At 42.7% G+C, this 18,589-nt stretch overlaps 1 protein-coding gene and 4 non-coding genes across 5 annotated transcripts in view; all 5 read right to left on the bottom strand.

Annotated features, from left to right (window-relative positions):
* The window catches only part of NOP58 (NOP58 ribonucleoprotein), a 34,406-nt gene extending 16,240 nt beyond the window's left edge, over positions 1-18,166 (bottom strand). The window contains exons 1-10 of the mRNA XM_053284169.1: positions 17,900-18,166; positions 16,851-16,927; positions 14,400-14,452; positions 13,552-13,676; positions 12,269-12,405; positions 9,733-9,797; positions 8,242-8,376; positions 6,939-7,084; positions 4,445-4,571; positions 3,738-3,901 (exon numbers count right to left, since the gene is read on the bottom strand). Coding sequence (XP_053140144.1) covers positions 3,738-3,901; positions 4,445-4,571; positions 6,939-7,084; positions 8,242-8,376; positions 9,733-9,797; positions 12,269-12,405; positions 13,552-13,676; positions 14,400-14,452; positions 16,851-16,927; positions 17,900-17,944 — 1,074 coding nt within the window. The 5' untranslated portion in view covers positions 17,945-18,166. The remainder of the gene's footprint in view (positions 1-3,737; positions 3,902-4,444; positions 4,572-6,938; positions 7,085-8,241; positions 8,377-9,732; positions 9,798-12,268; positions 12,406-13,551; positions 13,677-14,399; positions 14,453-16,850; positions 16,928-17,899) is intronic.
* On the bottom strand, positions 4,167-4,253 carry LOC128341392 (small nucleolar RNA SNORD11). Its single transcript, XR_008314396.1, has one exon. It is a non-coding gene; the product is annotated as a small nucleolar RNA SNORD11 (small nucleolar RNA).
* On the bottom strand, positions 6,662-6,748 carry LOC128341394 (small nucleolar RNA SNORD11B). The gene has a single exon (XR_008314398.1). It is a non-coding gene; the product is annotated as a small nucleolar RNA SNORD11B (small nucleolar RNA).
* LOC128341387 (small nucleolar RNA SNORD70) lies at positions 9,079-9,163 on the bottom strand. Its single transcript, XR_008314392.1, has one exon. It is a non-coding gene; the product is annotated as a small nucleolar RNA SNORD70 (small nucleolar RNA).
* LOC128341388 (small nucleolar RNA SNORD70) lies at positions 13,795-13,883 on the bottom strand. Its single transcript, XR_008314393.1, has one exon. It is a non-coding gene; the product is annotated as a small nucleolar RNA SNORD70 (small nucleolar RNA).
* Positions 18,167-18,589: the final 423 nt, after the last annotated feature.

Here is an 18,589-nt window from a genome sequence, read left to right as displayed (position 1 = left end):
TGCTGTTCAACTCTTAATTTCTAGGCTAGATATTTACCTGGTTTATTTGCCTATTCAAAAGATTTCTGTTTTAGAAATTTTAAATTTCTTTCCATCTCCTCCACTGTCAACATGGAATATTGGTTTTAATACCTTTAATTGTTGTATTAAAGTTTGGTCACCTTTTTTTCCAATTAGTTCCCCTTCAAGTCCTTGATTTGAATCTGGATTAGGTCCTTGTTCTCGTTTCTTTTCCCCCCAATATGCATTTTGTTGAATAAAGAAACCCCTCACCACTGCCTTACTTGCATCCCATACTATCTTCATTTGTAGATCGTCCTTTAGGTTTATCTCAAAGTATTCTTTAAGTTTTTGTAAACCTAATTTCACAATTTTAGAGTGATTCAAAAGGGGATTTTATTTTGTTTTAAAGTATCAGTCAAATCCCTGCAGTCTTTTCATTTCCTAAGAAGTCTCCTTGGGATTTCTTTCATCACCATATTTATTTGTCCATTAACTTCCCATTTATTTTGAAAATGGGCTTGTATAATACGGTCTCGGGTAGATTTTGAATTAAGTTGAATTATGCAATCTCTAGGCACTTTGTGCTTGGCTGCAAAAGTGGCATTTACTCTAAAGGCATCTTCAATAAGACCTTCCATATTAAGTAGATCTGCCAAAGTTTGGCTAATTCATGTCAGCAAATCTGCTAAATTTTGAGTTGTGCTTTCTGGAATTCCCCTTATTCTAAGCATTTTTCCCCTCTGCACCAGTTGCAACATTGCAAGTTGATCAGCTAACTCTTCGTTTTTCCTTTTTCAACTCTGTTATCTCCTGATCTGCAGCATCTACTTTTTTTGAAATTTGTTTAGTATCCTCCACTATCCTTTTATTTATTTCTTCCAAGTTGTTACATTTATTTGAGTTGTCTACAATCCCTTGTTTCATCACTTGTACCTCCTTATTCAACTGCAACATATCTTGCTTTAAGACCTGTGAATCTGCTTTTATCTGTTGCATGTCCTCTTTAAGAGTTTGCATATCATGGACCATAGATTGTACCACTTCGTTATTTGTGTCTAATTTACTATTAATGGTTTGAAGTAACTCCCAAATTTCACCAGTGGACCTATCCATTTGGCGAATCGTTCCCACTGATAGTTTTCTGGCCATGTAAGTTTGTGGTCCAGTTGGGGTATTCTTATTCTTAGACATTCTAATACACTAACCATAACCTACAGTAACGTATTGGATGTTTATAACAAAATTAACTCTTTAAACAATATGCACCTCCTATGACTCCAAAAGGGAAAGTGTACTTTCCACTTTAATTCCACTTCACCCTTTGACACTCTTAACTCTTCTTTGCTCAAGGTGTAGCCATTTGTTCACTCTATAAATATAGTCACAGGCTCCCTTCGACCCAAACTCGCATTTGTAGACTCATGTTGAGTCAACTATGTCCCAAAAGAAGGTGGGAGATATACTTCACACACTTCAAAACACCCGGAAGTTCATTGTATTCACCTCAGTGATCCCCAGCGTCGAATCTTTGCACTTAGGGCGTATTGTGAGCTAACAATATAGTAACCTGGGCTACTTTGAGTAACTTTAGCAAGATTTGGATTACTTTAGCAGATTTAATAACCATTTGAAAACACAAAGGCAGGGGTGGGCGTCAGTCATCCCTCTCTTCGAAACTGCTACAAAGTTTTGGCTCCTCTTCTCCTGTAGATGTGCTTATAAAGTTTTAGTCTCTCTCCACGTCCATGTGGGGCTGTGATATTTCAACCATACTTTGACATCCAAAAAGCACTGTAAATAAGGTTCTATCTCGCAAGTTGTTGTTTTCCTTGTTCTTTTAGATGAGATTCTTAATAAATTCCTTTGTTGACTTGTTGGCATTTGATAGAAATTGCAAAGCTTCCGAGCTTAGTTTCAGGACAGCCTGAACTCCACACTGCAGTACTCTCCTTGACTCTATCCCTGTCGCTCGACTGGCACGAAGAGACCTCGGCTTCCCTACGCCCCTTCACAGCAGGAGCTGACTTCTCCGGGCTAGTTGAGTATTTGTCGCCTCCTACTTTAATCCAGTTGGGTGGGGGGGGGGGTTGTTGAGTCCCCCCAGTTGCTTTCTGCAGGTCTTCTCTCGGAGACTCCAAGAGAAGCGTCTTGCTTGGTCAGCGTCGGAACCAGAAGTGAAAATATGTATTGTCTTGACCAGGGATTCTCAACATGTGGGTCCCCAGATGTAACTGGACTTCAACTCCCATAATTCCCAACCAAAGGCCACTGGGGCTGGGGATTATGGGAGTTGAAGTCCAATAAGATCTGGGGACTTACACGTTGCGAAACCCTTGTCTTGACCATAGATCTCTGGAGGAATAAATCATCCTAGGCACAGATAAATATACTCCTGGTTTTTTCCCTGTGGATAGACCTTATGGAATAAAAAACTGGGGTGGGGAAGACAATTCTGTTTTCCTTGTGGCAATCTATGAAATTCCATATAATAGACTGTATCCTGAGGTAGTATTTTGTGAAGGAAGAACTTCCAGTTGTGCAAGGCCAGGTGTGTGTGGAATATATATTTAACCAACACTTCCCTTCCCTCTGCAGCCCCCTGAAATTGGGTCCTGAGGGTTGCCCGGGGGGACCCTTGGAGCAAGAAGACATACAGCATCAGAGGGTGGCAGCAGAAAGAGGGTACGGGTGGAAATCAACCTCCCTTCATGTGAACTCTTTTTCAGAACACCACTTCAGGATTTAACCCAATACTGATGTAGTTTTTGCTGCCACAGAAAAACAACAAAGTCACTCTTTCTGTTACCCTATCACTATTAGAGCCAGCGTGGTATAGTGGTTAGAGTGCTGGACTAGGACCGGGGAGACCCGAGTTCAAATCCCCATTCAGCCATGAAACTAGCTGGGTGACTCTGGGCCAGTCACTTCTCTCTCAGCCTAACCTACTTCACAGGGTTGTTGTGGGGAGAAACTCAAGTATGTAGTACACCGCTCTGGGCTCCTTGGAGGAAGAGCGTATAAATGTAATGAATAAATAAATAAACAAACAAATAAACAAACAAATAAATATTAGCAAGCAGAAGTTATCTGCCGATTAAACCAGCAGCTGCTAACTGTGTGAAGTTCCAAGGAAGGAGAGGTCTCTGGGGCACGTAAAGTCTTTTCCCTTCACCACATCCCTGTCAAAGCCCAAATGGTGAACAACTCCTGGCAGAGAACCTTCACACCCCCACACTGGATTTCAGGGGAGGGGAGAAGGGTTGGATGGAGAAGGGCTGCATTCCCACTGGCCATCATGCCAGCTTAAATGGAACAAAAGAGAACGCAGGAAGATCTGCTGCTTCAAAAATGTGCAATTTGGGGGTGGGGGAGATGTCAGTGCCAAAGACATGGTGTTTTATTCTAGTGCTACCTTACTATACCACTTCACAGTAGGTTCCATGCAACTGTACATGAGAACCATCCACATGTTCACTGAAAGAACAGATTATTGGTGTTAGTTTAGGTGGGCTTCAGGTAGATATGTCCAGGGAACATATGCTGGTGGTTCCAAATGCTTGAGGAACACTGAATATGACTAGACCTTCTAAAAACCAAAAGATACCCAAGACCCAAGTACTGGCTCCTTAGCCATCTGCTTTGCTGACATCACGGTTTGAAGACCCATCATACATACTTTCTTATATGAAATTTCAAGTCATCTCCATTAGAGAAAAAACTTGTCAACGTCTCACCTTTCCTTTGTTCTTGGCTGATGTTTGTCCCACAAGAGAAGCATGATAAATCAGACCAAACTTGGGAGTGTCACGCTTAGTCTTCAATGCTCTAAAGAGAGCTTTTTCAGCACCCAAAATCTGCACAGTTGAAGCTGGATGCTTCGCTAGATTTAACAGAGAGCCTGTGGTAGAAAAGATGCAACATCAATTACAGCAGTTAGCAGCCTACAAAACAGGTCCATGACAAGAATCAAGCCTTGGTAACAAAGCAGCTATATAAAACTCTTCACTAAACTTACTGATGAGTCAGTTGTGATAAGGAGTTCCTGGGAAAGAGATCTGATACTACTGACTCCCAGAAGAAGTGTGGTTACTAAGCCCAGGTTCCTTTGTCTCACTATGTAACCCTCTATATGCCGCATAAACAGGGCAGGCAGGGCTCAGAAAGGGTCTCAGAAGAGGTAGTGACTAGAGTTGCCTTCATATTCTAGGGTGAAATCAGGCAAACTTTGAAACAAAATCATCACTGACTGCTTCTGTGCTCCTGCCAGTGCCGACAAGCTTCAACATAGCTGGTCCACAATTCAGTGTCAAAAAGGCCCTATCAACAGAGTGAGTCCCAGTCCATTGACAGAGAGCTGCTTGAAGTGAAGAGCTACCCATAAACATGTCAATGGGATACTGTTACAAAGACCAACATGTACCAATTTAGTGGCCAAGCATACCTGCATGAGCAATCAGTCTTGCTCCTACCAGCTCGCCCACCATAACTGTGAGGTTAGGTGCAATGGCCATCATCCTGTTCTTCAGATAGTCATATAGCTGTGCTCGATAGTCTGAGATCTCGATCACCTGAAAGATATTACAAGGCCAGTCAATCCTTGCAAACCCCCAATGAATCTTGGGCCCTATGACTGCTATTTGAGAAACAACTATTATTCACCAATGTACTGAAGCTTCTGTCTATAGAAAATTCTTACTCAGGTGAGTGAGTAAGAATGACGCTATTAAATGAGCAAAGAGGCACCACCTGGATTTCTATATTTATGAGAGGAGTAGCAACCATCTCAATTTACCCAAGCATAGCATCTGTTGCTGATGTCTTCGTGATTTTTTAAGAAGTATCATCATCATCTAAAACCCTTTTGGGATAGGAAACGGTGTTCCTATTCCTTTGCAATTAACAATTTTCTTTTGCACTAAAAGCAGTACAGAGCCTCGTTGGTCGCGGATTCACTATCAGCAGCCAGATAATAGACACCCGACCTTGGTATATGCCAGGGGCAGGGCGGCGGCAAGGTAAAGAAAGGCTTAAATCCGTGTATCCGTGGGTGGCCAGAAATGAGCTCAGAGGTCATTTCCGGCCTCCATTTTGACACAGGGAGTCATTTTATTATTATTTCGATTTCTATACCGCCCTTCCAAAAATGGCTCAGGGCGGTTTACACAGAGAAATAACAAACAAATAAGATGGATCCCTGTCCCCAAAGGGCTCACATTCTAAAAAGAAACGTAAGATAGACACCAGCAACAGTCACTGGAAGTACTGTTCTGGGGGTGGAAAGAGCCAGTTACTCTCCCCCTGCTAAATAAAGAGAATCACAGTAAAAGGTGCCTCTTTGCCCAGTTAGCAGGGGTTTACGGCTCATTAAAAAAAAAAAGAATACTAGGCACAAATGTTAATTTTCAGCTGATTTGCAGCTCCTGGGGGGCATTTATTGACTGCTGGGGACCCGTGGAGCACGGTAAGCAACCCCCCCCCACCTTTCTAGGGCCTTTTAGCCCCGTCTTTAAAAGAAAATGTACAAATAAAATGGCAATTTTCTTCTCCAGGAATCTAACCCCTGTGATGCCATTGCACCAATAAAAACAGGTTGCAAACCTGTAACTGATAATCTGGTAGCCATGCCGCAGCTTGTCAAGGCGTCCAAACCACGCTCCCATGCGTGCAGTGTGCTATTTAAGGGGCGGCTGGACGCTAAGGTGGTCAGAAAAGAACTGAGGAACGCAACATCCAGCTGCCCCTTACAATAGCACGCTGCACACGTGGGGACGTGGCTTGGACGCCTCGACAAGCTGTGGGATGGCTACCGCGTGGTCTCCTGCGCAGGCGCAGAGCCCATTCTTATGGATCTCGACGGATCTTGATCCAGATCTCAGTAGTTGTAGTTTCCAGATCCGCGGTAGTAGCGGAGAACAGAACTCCTGTGATTACTGAGGTTCTCATGTATATCAATATTTGCAACAAAATAGTATTGAGAACAGCACACAAATTTAAAGGCAAGTAATATCAAAAAGCACATAGCAAAGTGGTGTGTGTGTCTAATGCGCAGTTTAGGCTTGCTGTCGGCCTTAAAGAGAGCCCTAAAAACTTATTTGTTTGGCCTGGACCTTCCAAGGCTTGTAAATTATTGTTTTTTTAAAAATATTATAATTGGTTTTAAATAGTTTTAATTGTTTTTAGTACAGTGTGTTTTTATGTCTTTTTAAAAGTTGTTGTACACTGCCCAGAGCCTCTGGATGGGGCGGTTTATAAATGTAATAAATAATGTTCTTATACATTTTGGGTATTTGACGAACTGCTCCTTTAAAACATTAGATGTACACAAAGTAAGTGGCAGTATGAGTGGAAAGAGAATGAGAAATAGGCAGGCCAGAAATCTATTAAATTCAACTTTTTATTATAAGTGTTCTTCATAAAATTAACAACCTGGCAAAACTGTCATTCTTTAACAGCTCCAGACAGATCCCTCTCCCACATCAATATATTATTCTCATTTTTAAAAAAAGAGGTGTGGTGTGATATTATTCCAATATCTTAACGTACATAGTAACTAGGTATCTGTGGATCCCAAAAGAGGCAAAGACTCAGAGTAAAGCATTCTGTCCAGTCAAATTCACATTCTGAATGTTTTTGAACTCTTCTAAACAGGAATAATTCAAAATGGCATCAGAAGAGGTAGTGACTGTGCAACCCTCATGGTTTATACATCAGGAGAGCATCAACACAGGCATCATCATTGCCATCAAGGATACTGAACTGACCTAAGATCCTTTCAATAACAGAACAGAATTAACCCCACTGGAAGAAAAACAATGGCTTAAATAGATTGTGAACTTCTTGTAACATTGGAAATGGATAACATGTGTTATTACAGGGTTTTTAAAAAAAAACTATGGACAGTAAATTTCAAGTCCAAATCTGCCACTACTTATCACCTGGTCACAGAGATGCTGTATGTTGAATATATCTTCTTCTGACACCTCAGTCCCCATGGAGATTTCAGCAGCTGCTTTTACTTCCTCTTCAACTTCTTCAGGTAGGGTCTCAGACAGATCAGAACTAGCAAAGTTTTTTCTGTCTCCTGTGGAGCAAGGTAAGTGGAAATAAGAAACAGCAACAGAAATGAAGTTTTAAATCGCTAAAAGTTTCTTTTATGGGTTGGTTCAGATGACCCCCCTTCCCATCCTCACGCAAGATCTAAGTTAAAATAAACCAGGATTGATCACATCCAATTCCACTGATCTTGGCTTATTCTAGCCAACTTGCCTCAAATAAGCCGAGATCCGCACTCAAGATTTGAAATAAGTTACAGATATCTGCTTATTTGAAGTAAGCAGGCTAGAATAAACCAATGTCGGTGGGTTTGGACATCATGACCAACCTTGGTTTATTTTAACCTAGATGGGAAGAAGATGCTCATGCGCAAACAGGAGGGTGGATCACATCCTTCTGAAGTGCAGAAACATCACATGGAGCCCAGCTTTCACAGAGGTTCTGCATGATGTCTGAACCGGTCCTCATTGAACAATATGACACCCTACATAAAATCAATCATAATACATAAGATCAGGCACATATAGGATCCAGCAGACTACTTTGACCATATTAAATTAGATGTTTCTCTTTAAAAAGTCACTGCTGTAATTTTGCATGCACAAACACATAGTCTGCTGTACCTCCCCCTCAATTATACCAGTCTGAAAACGCTTCCAAATGGTGACGGGGATGAGCATCTACACAAAATTTGCTAATGGTCTGATGAGAACTACTCACTAACCACTGGGCCTTGCTCTTCATTTCCACCAGCTTATGGAAGACAGCTGAAAAACACTATCTTCTAACTATTTGTCACTGTTCAATTGAGCCAGCGTGGTGTAGCGGTTAGAGTGCTGGACTAGGACCGGGGAGACCCGAGTTCAAATCCTCATTCAGCCATAATACTAGCTGGGTGACTCTGGGCCAGTCACTTATCTCTCAGGCTAGCCTACTTCACAGGGTTGTTGTGAAAGAGAAACTTAAGTATGTAGTACACCGCTCTGGGCTCCTTGGAAGAAGAGCGGGATATAAATGTAATAATAATAATAATTGCTGAAGCTGAGTCTGACAGAATATGGGCAGAAGCAGTATCAATGTAAAAAGGCCAAAACCACAACTTAAGTTGACATTGGAGAGAACTAATTGTCCATTTTCAAAGGCAGTGAACGCACCATGTATCTACAGGAGCCCAGCATTACTCACCGATTTTCTTTACACATTTACAGTAGGTTAGATTATCTGTGACAATTTTGCCCAGTTCAGGAAAGTGCCAACCATACCATTCTCTACAGCGCATTATATAGTTATTCAGTTCTTTGTCCAAGTCATCCAGAAGGGCTATAGGAGACAAAGATTTTTCCAACCTTAGAAACTAAAACATCAGCCAGAGGAATAAGGAGGAAACTGCTGTATCCAGAATCTACTCTGTACAAACCTCACACCTCTTGTTGTCCCCCGCTAAAGGAACTGTTCTATTTCTCATCAATCCCAACTCCCCAAATCAGAATCTGTGTTATTTCTTTAAGAGGAATATATCCTCAGCACACTGGCCTTGTGGATCATCTCTCACAGAACTAGGGAGATCCTATGTTTTAACTAATTATGAATCTCCTCAAAGCGACAGAATCTGATTGTTCACTAGTTACCTTCTCAAGTTGAAGAATTAGAAGTAACAAGTGGGTAAAACCCCAGGATCCTGCAGTGTCTGGATGGACTCTAATTTAATAATCAAAAGCCCTATTAGAGTCTCAGCATGGCTTAGTAACTAGAGTGTGAACTTGGTCAGGGGAAATCTGGGATTAATAGACTTTTCTAGCTATTGATGGCAGTCTCAGTTACTATCAATGGCTTAGCAGGATGCTTTAGTCAGAAGTCCTGGCCTCCATCTAACTCATAAGCTATACAGTTTTCTTCCCTCAAAGCCTTGGAAGGAAATACAAAACAAAATGAATACAAAAAAAATTAAAATCTTGCTTGCAGCCAAACACAGTTGCAAACACAAGAATGGTTCAGGTCTACAGCCCTTAGGAATTGGTATTCCAGTATGTTGTCTCAGTGGTAGTGACGAGGTGTTGAAATAAATCATTATGTTCAGGTCAACAAGTTTCCATCATTGACAACATTGTCCTTAACATTTTGGATGGTCCTGAGCCACCAATCCAGGACTCTCTACACACACACACACTTACTTTTCTTGGTGCAATTAGAGACCACCCTATTTTGGCAACTGTGGTTTTCAAACAACTTGCCACATAAATTTTTTTTCTTCTGCTGAGAGGCTCAACATAAGGAAAGGGAGATTTCCACAGACTTGGTAACTGAGCAAAGAGGCACCTTTTAAAAGTGGTGGTTCTCTTTACTGAGCAGGGGGAAAGCAACTGGCCCTATCCAGCCCTAGCACAGCATCCCTGCAGTGGCTGCTGTAGGTGTCTGTCATGTTTCTTTTTAGATTGTGAGCCCTTTGGGGACAGGGAGTCATCTTTATTTCTCTATGTAAACTGCTTTGGGGACTTTTGTTGAAAAGTGGTATATAAATATCTATTGCTGGAAGAATGATGGGTGGGGAGGGGATTTTAAGCAGAATTTTAAGAAAGCCAGTGGCAAGCTGGGAAAAGCATCTGAGGTTTCCTCATACTAAGAATTCAAAACCTGGTGGCAGATTCATCAAGAGATTTAATTTTTTATTGTACTCACAGATTGCTTGGACAATCATTGTATCAACTTTGTCTGGGCTAAACTTCAGTTTGTATCGGGAGAGGCTGAAAATAGACATGACAGAGTTAAGCCATCTTTATCGGAAAACAATTTGACATTCAATCAGCTGACACAGCAAGGATACACTGTCCCCTCCCCACCAATCAACAAAGGCAGTGAATGCATATTCTAAACCAGGGACTCTCAACGTTGGGTCCCCAGATGTTATTGGACTTCAACACCCATAATCCCCCACCAAAGGCCACTGGTGCTGGGGATTATGGAAGTTGAAGTCCACTAACATCTGGGGACCCAACATTGAGAATCCCTGTTCTAAACTACACTATCATTTCCTTAACAAAATGTAGGCATTTGCTTCAATGAAACCAAAAGGTATAGCACCGTAGTACTGTTGGCATAACACGTAACACCAGAAGGCATCTTCCGCACCCACTCCCCTCTACTTAGCCTACCTGAGCACCATGAAAAGCAGGGGCTGAGGCCTAGGCGCCCTGCAGCAATGACATGGGATGCAATGCAGGGAGCCACATGGGGAGAAGGGTAGTCCTGGAAATTGAAAGTGAAGCAGTGCTTCCACTAGTGATCTCTCACAGTTTCCAAGGCTTTCCCTTCAACCCCCTACACTGTACCCCCGGCTGCTGCTGCTGAAGGCCCGCTGACCCTCAACCACAGCTTTTTGGAGGAGCTCAAGGTAGGAGGGAGTGGGGAAGGTGCCTTGCGCTAGCACATGTTGCACCCGCAATACTGCGGACACTACTCACTCATCCTTAGAGCACCAATGACTGACTGATTTGGCCATGTTCTAGATAGCACTTGTAATGCGTGATAGGTTTTACAAGCTCTCACGTGCCTCTCCCCCACTGCAAGGCAGAATCCTATTATCATTCTTACAAGTGACTACATTCTTACAGGAGAGCCAGCATGGTGTAGTGGTTAGAGTGCTGGACTAGGACTGGGGAGACCCAAGTTCAAATCCCCATTCAGCCATGAGACCTGCTGGGTGACTCTGGGCCAGTCACTTCCCTCTCAGCCTAACCTACTTCACAGCTTTGTTGTGAAAGAGAAACTCAAGTATGTAGTACACTGCTCTGGGCTCCTTGGAGGGAGAGCGGGATATAAAATGTAAATGTAAAAAAAAAAAGTGGCAAATCCAGAATGGTTAGTGAGCCATACTAGCACAGGACTAGATAGAATGTAGAAGGGAGGAAGGACTGGAACCCAAATGTCCCTGATCCAGCTTCAGTACTCCACTGTGGCTCTCGTTCTATATGCTCAATATTTCTCAGATCAACCTAAGACCAGATCACATTTTTTAAAAGTACTGAAGAGGTCACAAAAGAGAACACTTCATATGCAGAGATGTATCTTCAAAATGCCATTGAGACATTCTTCCTTTCCCTTCTATTCATCAGAAAGCTACCTAATGACTGTGGTGTTCAGAGAGAAGAACGTGCCACAGCCACCAACTTGGGCCTCTAAAACAGTGTTTATGGCTTGTGTTATTCCTAGGCAGGAACCAATGACATTAGGAACCCAAACACGGAGGGGGCAGGGGAGGAAAATGTAAGGCAGCAGTAGACAGAACACACTGCAGGGTCGGGGGGAAGTTTCTAGCATGAGTGTGATTTGGGGGAGCAGTCCAAGAGAGTAGCAACTTGAGAGCCTGAAAAGGGAATTAAAGAGACTTGCAAACCACTGGATAAAAGATATCAGAGTTCTGGGGTGCCTTGAAGACAAACAAGGGTATTGTGGCAGGAACTCTTGTGGGCCAGAGCCCACTCTGAAGTATTTTAGTTGCCATTCCACAGGGTGCTCCAGGCAATGTGCAATAAGATTAAAAACTAGCATCCAAAACAAAGATAGAAAATTTAGAAAAAAGTACAATTAAAAATAAAACAAAGAATCAATGCTTATAAACATGAATGATTAAAAAATCAGCATGGGAAAGGTCTCTCCAACACAACAAAGTTAACAAAGGCAACTCGTAAGCCTCTCTGAGGAAATGGTCCTATAATGTATAAGCACAACCATGGCAGCCATCGCTCATGCATCCAAGATCTGATCCAACAGTCCCCTTTTATGTGTGCAAGTGGAATGCACCAAGAAGGATGGTTTGCTTTTTAAAGACAGCAGGTCCCTACATGCTGCTGCTGACAATCCCTGCCCCTCACCACCCAAATTCCAGCATTTCAAAGGGAGCTTTTGTTAAACGGAATCATCTCACAGGGCATACAGATCTTCCACAGCTTCTCTGAAATGCAGCCAATTTTGAGAGTTACTAAGATATTGGATCCCTATCCACTCTAGAGACCTTGTGTTCCAAAAGGCACATGGTGATGTAATGAATAAGGCTATAATTCTATGCATGCTTAACTGGGAACTCATTAACTGTGCATAGGATCACATGGTAAATGTAACTGAGTTAAGATGCCAATATCTGCATTTCATTTCACACTCACCATGAGCAAAGAACCACCACACAGGAAACAACATGTCCAAGCTGAGAAAATATTACCTGTGTGCCAATCCTAAACACATTGCTGCCATCTCACGTGATGGGAGGCCAGTGATAAGCCCTTCAATTTGAGTACGAATGCCTCTCATCAGTTCAGTAACCATGGGACTGTGGATGCAACTTAAGTTCAATTTGTCCTGCAGAAAAAACATTCAGCAGTTTTTGTGCTGATCAGTGTTATACAGGTGGCCCTCATTATCCATGGTTCTGGCACCCACGGTTTCGCGTCTCCCCAGTTGGGCCATGTGCACCTGACCTTGTTATCCACAGATCAAAAAAATACTTGAAATTTGCCTATCTGTGGTTCCTAGATGGCCGAAAATGACCTCCAAAGTCATTTCTGGCCACCATCTTGTCACTCTTGGAAACCCTCCCACCCCCATGATTTTTCACAGAAAAGTTGGCAGCATTGGGGGCATTCCTGGAGAGCATGGCATGTTCTATTATTGCTCATTTCTATGATTTTTTGCCTTCCAAGAACCTAACTGCACCAGTTTCCAGGCACTCAAGGTCTCATTATCTGCTGTTTCATTATTCGCGGTTGTAGCTGAGAACAGAACCCCCATGGATAGTGAGAGTCACCTGCACAACAGACTTGTTATGCAACTACATTTACTGTACAGTACCCGTGTATTCTAAAAGAAATACAAGCTTTTCCAACACTGACACACAGTATAAGCAAGCTTATCTTGAAGTTACCAGCAATAAAATATTTAAGGCAATATTTTTTCTCAACATTCTGAAAACACTATTTCAATACAGCATCACCAGATGTCATGCGAATTTGGCTCTTTAGATAAAAATGTGTAGTTGAATAAGTTTAAATGCAGCAGACCAAGATTTTTCATTAGTCTGCCAGAGGGCAGGAGAAAATGGGAGGTACTCCCTGGTCCTACTCCCTCTGCCAGACCTTTCTTCTACAGAGATCGTGCCTCCTGGTGGTTGGAGGAGCATACCCAGTGTCTGTACTGTCTAAGGAGTAAAAAGAAGAAGAACAGGAGATTCCAGCCAGAAGACCAGAAAAAAGCAAAAACAACAGTGTCCATATGAGCCAGTACATTATCACAAAAGTGATAAATCTTATTTAAGATCAGGTAAGTATGGCACCATTGTATCAGCAGCAAATGATACAATAGCATCGCTCACCAATAATTTGCAATGAATGTATTGCTCACTTCTAAAATATAATGTAATATAAAATATAATATAATTGTAAAGAACACCAAGGCTTAAGTATAGAACCTCATCAGAATACCATACACTCAAAACGTTAGGTTTTTTACCTTTATTACACCTCCCAGTTTGGCATCTGCTACAGCTAACTGTTCATGAGCATCTTTGGATACTATCTTCTTTAAAATTTTCTTTAAGTTCTTGCTAATCTTGCCTTCCACCAGAGCTGTGGATGCTTGAGAGGAGGAAACAAAGCAAGTTAGCATGGTCTGAAGATTTCCTAACAATCTTAGCCAGAAAAACTTATCATGGAAGAAAATAAGCACCAACCAGTAGTCACTGAACAGAGACAACCATCTATTGTCTCAGTGGTAGTGACAATAAGTTGTGCACAATCACGAAGATTTAGTTTGCTGAGCTATGCATCAACGACAACAGATCTCTGGTATTAGAAAAGGTTGATTCTATTCAGTTCTAAGTCTGTTATACTCTATATGGTTTCACTGATGATAGTGGGCTTATGCATATGCATCCATAATTTGAGTGTAATCATCACTTAACACATGCACTGCTTGAATGCCAAGCACTGAAATACACAGGGTTGTATGTTAATAAAGCCAATCATGAGGACCACTGAAATCAAAGAGCAACATCCAGATGGCTAAGTTCATGGCTAAGTTCCACTGAAATTAATGGAACTTAAGTTAGTAATGACCAGTTTCTCCTGTAAGGGATTCCCAAATGTTATAGGAAAGTTGGTCTTTTTTGTAAACTGGAGGAGAATGCATCAGTGTGTGCTAGTGGTTAGGATAATATTTTTGGGATTGTAAGTTTTAAGCACTTATTTGCAAGACAGAACTAGTTTCCAAGTGTATTAAAAGATAGTGCCTGGTTCAAAGCTGATAGCCATTAAATGAGGTGTCAAAGAGAAGGCTAAAGACTACTTTGAACCCGTTACCTGCAAGAGCTTCTGTTGTGTCTTGGAACTTCTCAAAGTGTTTCAGTTTCACTCTAAAGAAAAGATGTCAAACAGTTTTTATAGTAGTTATGAGGAATTGAGTAATTAACTACAGACTGCAAAAATAAAAGGAAATGACAAACATGCAATTAGCTGCTTAAAGAGAAAGTCAGAAAAAATTAAGAGAAAAATTAGCCAATTGGGTCAATGTCCTTCACAGAAAGAAAAAACAGAGCAATCAAGTTACAAATACCCAGCATTTGAATGAAAGGTGTTCAACTTTAGCAGTAAGAAGATCAGCAATGAGCTGAACATTTCCAGAAACCTGTGATTCATATCTCAATTCAGCTGTAGTCTCAACTGGGTATCCACCTCTCCTCTGGTTCTATAATACTGGGATAACTACCACCTAACTGCAGGGCTGTATGCAACCATTATTGAGGTTATTGTAAAGCACATAGAAGAACAGGCCCTGCTGGGAGTGAGCCAGCATGGCTTCCGCAAAGGTAAATCTTGCCTCACAAACCTTTTGGAGTTTTTTGAGAGTGTCAATAAGTGTGTGGATCAAGGTGATCCAGTTGACATAGTCTACCTGGACTTCCAAAAAGCTTTTGACAAAGTTCCTCATCAAAGACTCCTGAGGAAACTTAGAGGTCATGGGATAAGGGGACAAGTACATGTGTGGATTGCTAACTGGTTGAAAGACAGGAAACAGAGGGTAGGTATAAATGGAGAGTTTTCACAATGGAGGGAAGAAAGAAGTGGTGTCCCCCAGGGATCTATACTGAGACCGGTGCTTTTTAATTTATTCATAAATGATCTAGAAGCAGGGGTAAGCAGCGAGGTGGCCAAATTTGCAGATGATACCAAACTCTTTCGGGTATTGAAATCCAAAACAGATCGTGAGGAGCTCCAAAGGGATCTCTCCAAACTGGGGGAGTGGGCGACAAAGTGGCAAACGCGGTTCAATGTTGGCAAGTGAAAAGTGATGCACATTGGGATGAAAAACCCCAACTTCAAGTATACGCTGATGGGATCTGAGCTGTTGGTGACTGACCAGGAGAGGGATCTTGGGGTTGTGGTTGACAGCTCGTTGAAAGTGTTGACTCAATGTGCGGCAGCTGTGAAAAAGGCCAATTCCATGCTAGGGATCATTAGGAAGGGGATTGAAAATAAAACGGCTAATATTATAATGCCCTTATACAAAACTATGGTGCAACCACACTTGGAGTACTGCGTACAATTCTGGTCACCACATCTTAAAAAGGACATTGTAGAACTGGAAAAGGTACAGAAGAGGGCAACCAAGCTGATCAGGGGCCTAGAGCACCTTTCTTATAAGGCAAGGTTACAACACCTGGAGCTTTTTAGTTTAGAAAAAAGACGACTGCAGGGAGACATGATAGGGGTCTATAAAATCTTGCATGGTGTGGAAAAAGTGGATAGAGAGAAATTCTTCTCTCTCTCCCATAACACTAGAGCCAGGGAATTGATTGCTGGGAAATCTAGGACCAACAAACGGAAGTACTTTTTCGCACAATGCATAATCCACTTGTGGAATTCTCTGCCACAAGATGTGGTGACAGCCAACAACCTGGATGGCTTTAAGAAGGGTTTGGATAACTTCATGGAGGAGAGATCTATCAACGGCTACTAGTCGGAAGGCTGTGGGCCGCCTCCAGCCTCAAAGACGGGATGCCTCTGGGTACCAGTTGTGGGGGAGTGACGCCGGGGGGTGGGGGAGAGGGCATGCCCTCAACTCCTGCCTGTGGCTTCCGGCAGCATCTGGTGGGCCACTGTGTAAAACAGGATGCTGGACTAGATGGGCCTTGGGCCTGATCCAGCAGGGCTGTTCCTATGAGGTAAGGTGACAAAAGCACATAGGCAGGGTGGGCATAATACTGGGCATTTTCATTATTCTATTTTGGCTAGTGATAAAGATGAGATATAGTATTAGCTGTCACTGCTGTAAAAAAAAATATATAAATTTAATATTTAACTTATTTAGAACTACTTATGCTACCGATCCAGACTCAACACACCTTACACAATCAAAGTCTTACCTATGGAATTGTGCATCAAGGATTTCTCAACAAGTGTTATGATTTGCAACTAGCCTCAGATCTAAGTTATCTTAAGCCACATTCGTCCTTATTTTATTAGATTTTTCTATTCAGCAAAATTACCTTACCCCAAGTATATCTGAAAAATTGTCACATCAGCTCAGTAAGATAAAGACTAGCACAAGAATAGCTTTAAGAGAGTCACTTCTACCAATTAGGCGTAATACTGGGCAAAAAAAGAGATCGTGGCAAAGCAAAAAAAAAAAAGCCAAAGAGATAATTTACGGTACATAGGAAAGAAAGAAAATAACATGTATTCCTCAATTTCAGTGTGTTATGTAGCAGATTCTTAGAAAAGCAAGCTGCTACTTCTTGAGAATTTGCTTACATTTTATTAGCTTTTTCAGGAGTTTCAAACTCTTTCCATAAACTATCAACTTCTTGGAGCTTCTTCTCATCCAGAACCTGTAGCAGACAGTAAAACTAATTACACACACACCCCACATTTGGCATCAGGAGTCCCATATCCATTTGTCACTGTTTAAGCAAAATTCAATGTGCAACTGTGTGTAAAAAGCAGTGTGAAATCAGCTGCTGTAAAAGAATCCATCACAACAACTCTTTGCAACCTTCCTAACCAGTGTTCCCTCTAACAGGGATTCCCAGATGTTGTTGTCTACAACTCCCACAATTCCCAAATAAATGCCATTGTAGCTGGGGATTCTGGGAGTTGTAGTCAATGCCATCTGGGAATCCCTGTTTGAGGGAATACTGTTTCTAACTAGTGCCACAGTGTCTTATATTAATTTTAGCCCCAAAAAATGCACTAGGGCAATTAGTGGTACATCAGAAATTACTGCTAGGTCTTACTTTCGGGGTATGTCTTATTTTCGGGGAAACAGGGTATACTAGTAAAGATATTGTATCGCAAGTGTGTAACAAACAATATCCCAAACAAAATAGATTCTAACATAAAACACATGCCACCGAATTCTATCTTGGCAAGAGCAGACTAAGGAAAGAGGATTCCGCCTACCCACCTCCTCCTCCGACCAACCTGGGGCACTCCGAGACCTTCCGCGCTTTTTTTTTTTTTTAAGAAGTTAATAGCCACAAGAGAAAGCCACTCTCCCTGTGCTTTTGCCCCGATTTAAAAAACGCGATATGCTCACCTGCAGCCCGGAGAGATAGTTTATTCATTCCATTTTTATCAGCCACCAACATAAGAGAAGGCACTACAAGAGCAGCAATCCAACTGCAAAAAGGCAGCAAAACCGCCTTTACCACTTGCGTCCCTGTCATGGGGCGGGGCGGGGGGATCACATCCTTCATCCATCCTCCACCTCTCTCTCTCTCTCTCCTCGCAAACGGGCCCAGCGGGACCCAAACCCAGCACCGGGAGCCCATGGGAACGCCGCCCCCACGTGCCCTACTCACCTTGAAAATGGCGTAGCCAGCCGCGGTCTCGAATAAGACTAGCATAGCAGCGGCAGCAACAGGTCGGGGCCAGAGCCCCTAAAGCTTTTCCCGGGAGAGAGGCTGAGCCGCCGGGGCGGCAGGAACCGGGCAAGAAAGGCGCGCGCGCGGGAACTGGGAACGGGAAGCTCCAAGGCAGCACACGCCGCTTTCTCCTCCAAGCGCAAGCACCACGAGGCCGGATGTGAGGGGAGGGAGTCCCGCCTGCCGGAAACGTTCGCGTGGCCTTCTGGGAAAACAGGAGGGGAAAAGAAAGTCCCGGTTTCCCAAGGGAGGGGTTGTAAACCTCTTATGTGCGGCGAGTGGGGCCACCCCTTTAACGACGGTCTCCCCAGTTTTTAATACGGCTAGCCAAACTCTTAACCACCAGGCTGCCTTTTGCTTTGAACACACCATCCCGGACTTTCTTTTCAACGTCATTCAAGAGAGCAGGCTCCCAAAGAGAGAACAAACGAGAAAAGGGGGCGGGGGCGGGGCGGTGTTGGGCAAGGTTGGAGACAGGCATGGAGTTGTTGAACTCTGAGGGATAAGTTGCTAACATCCCGTTGCTTGAATAAGGGACGCGAGTTTGGGGAAGGGGGCGTTCGTACAAACCAAGAGCAACACAGCATTTTTAGAATGACACTCCCCGCACACCCCTTCTGGACCACT

Source organism: Hemicordylus capensis, chromosome 1, assembly GCF_027244095.1.
Source record: "Hemicordylus capensis ecotype Gifberg chromosome 1, rHemCap1.1.pri, whole genome shotgun sequence".
NCBI lineage: Eukaryota > Metazoa > Chordata > Lepidosauria > Squamata > Cordylidae > Hemicordylus > Hemicordylus capensis.
Note: the sequence above shows the minus strand (reverse complement) of the source record. Positions and strands in the feature narration are given on the sequence as shown.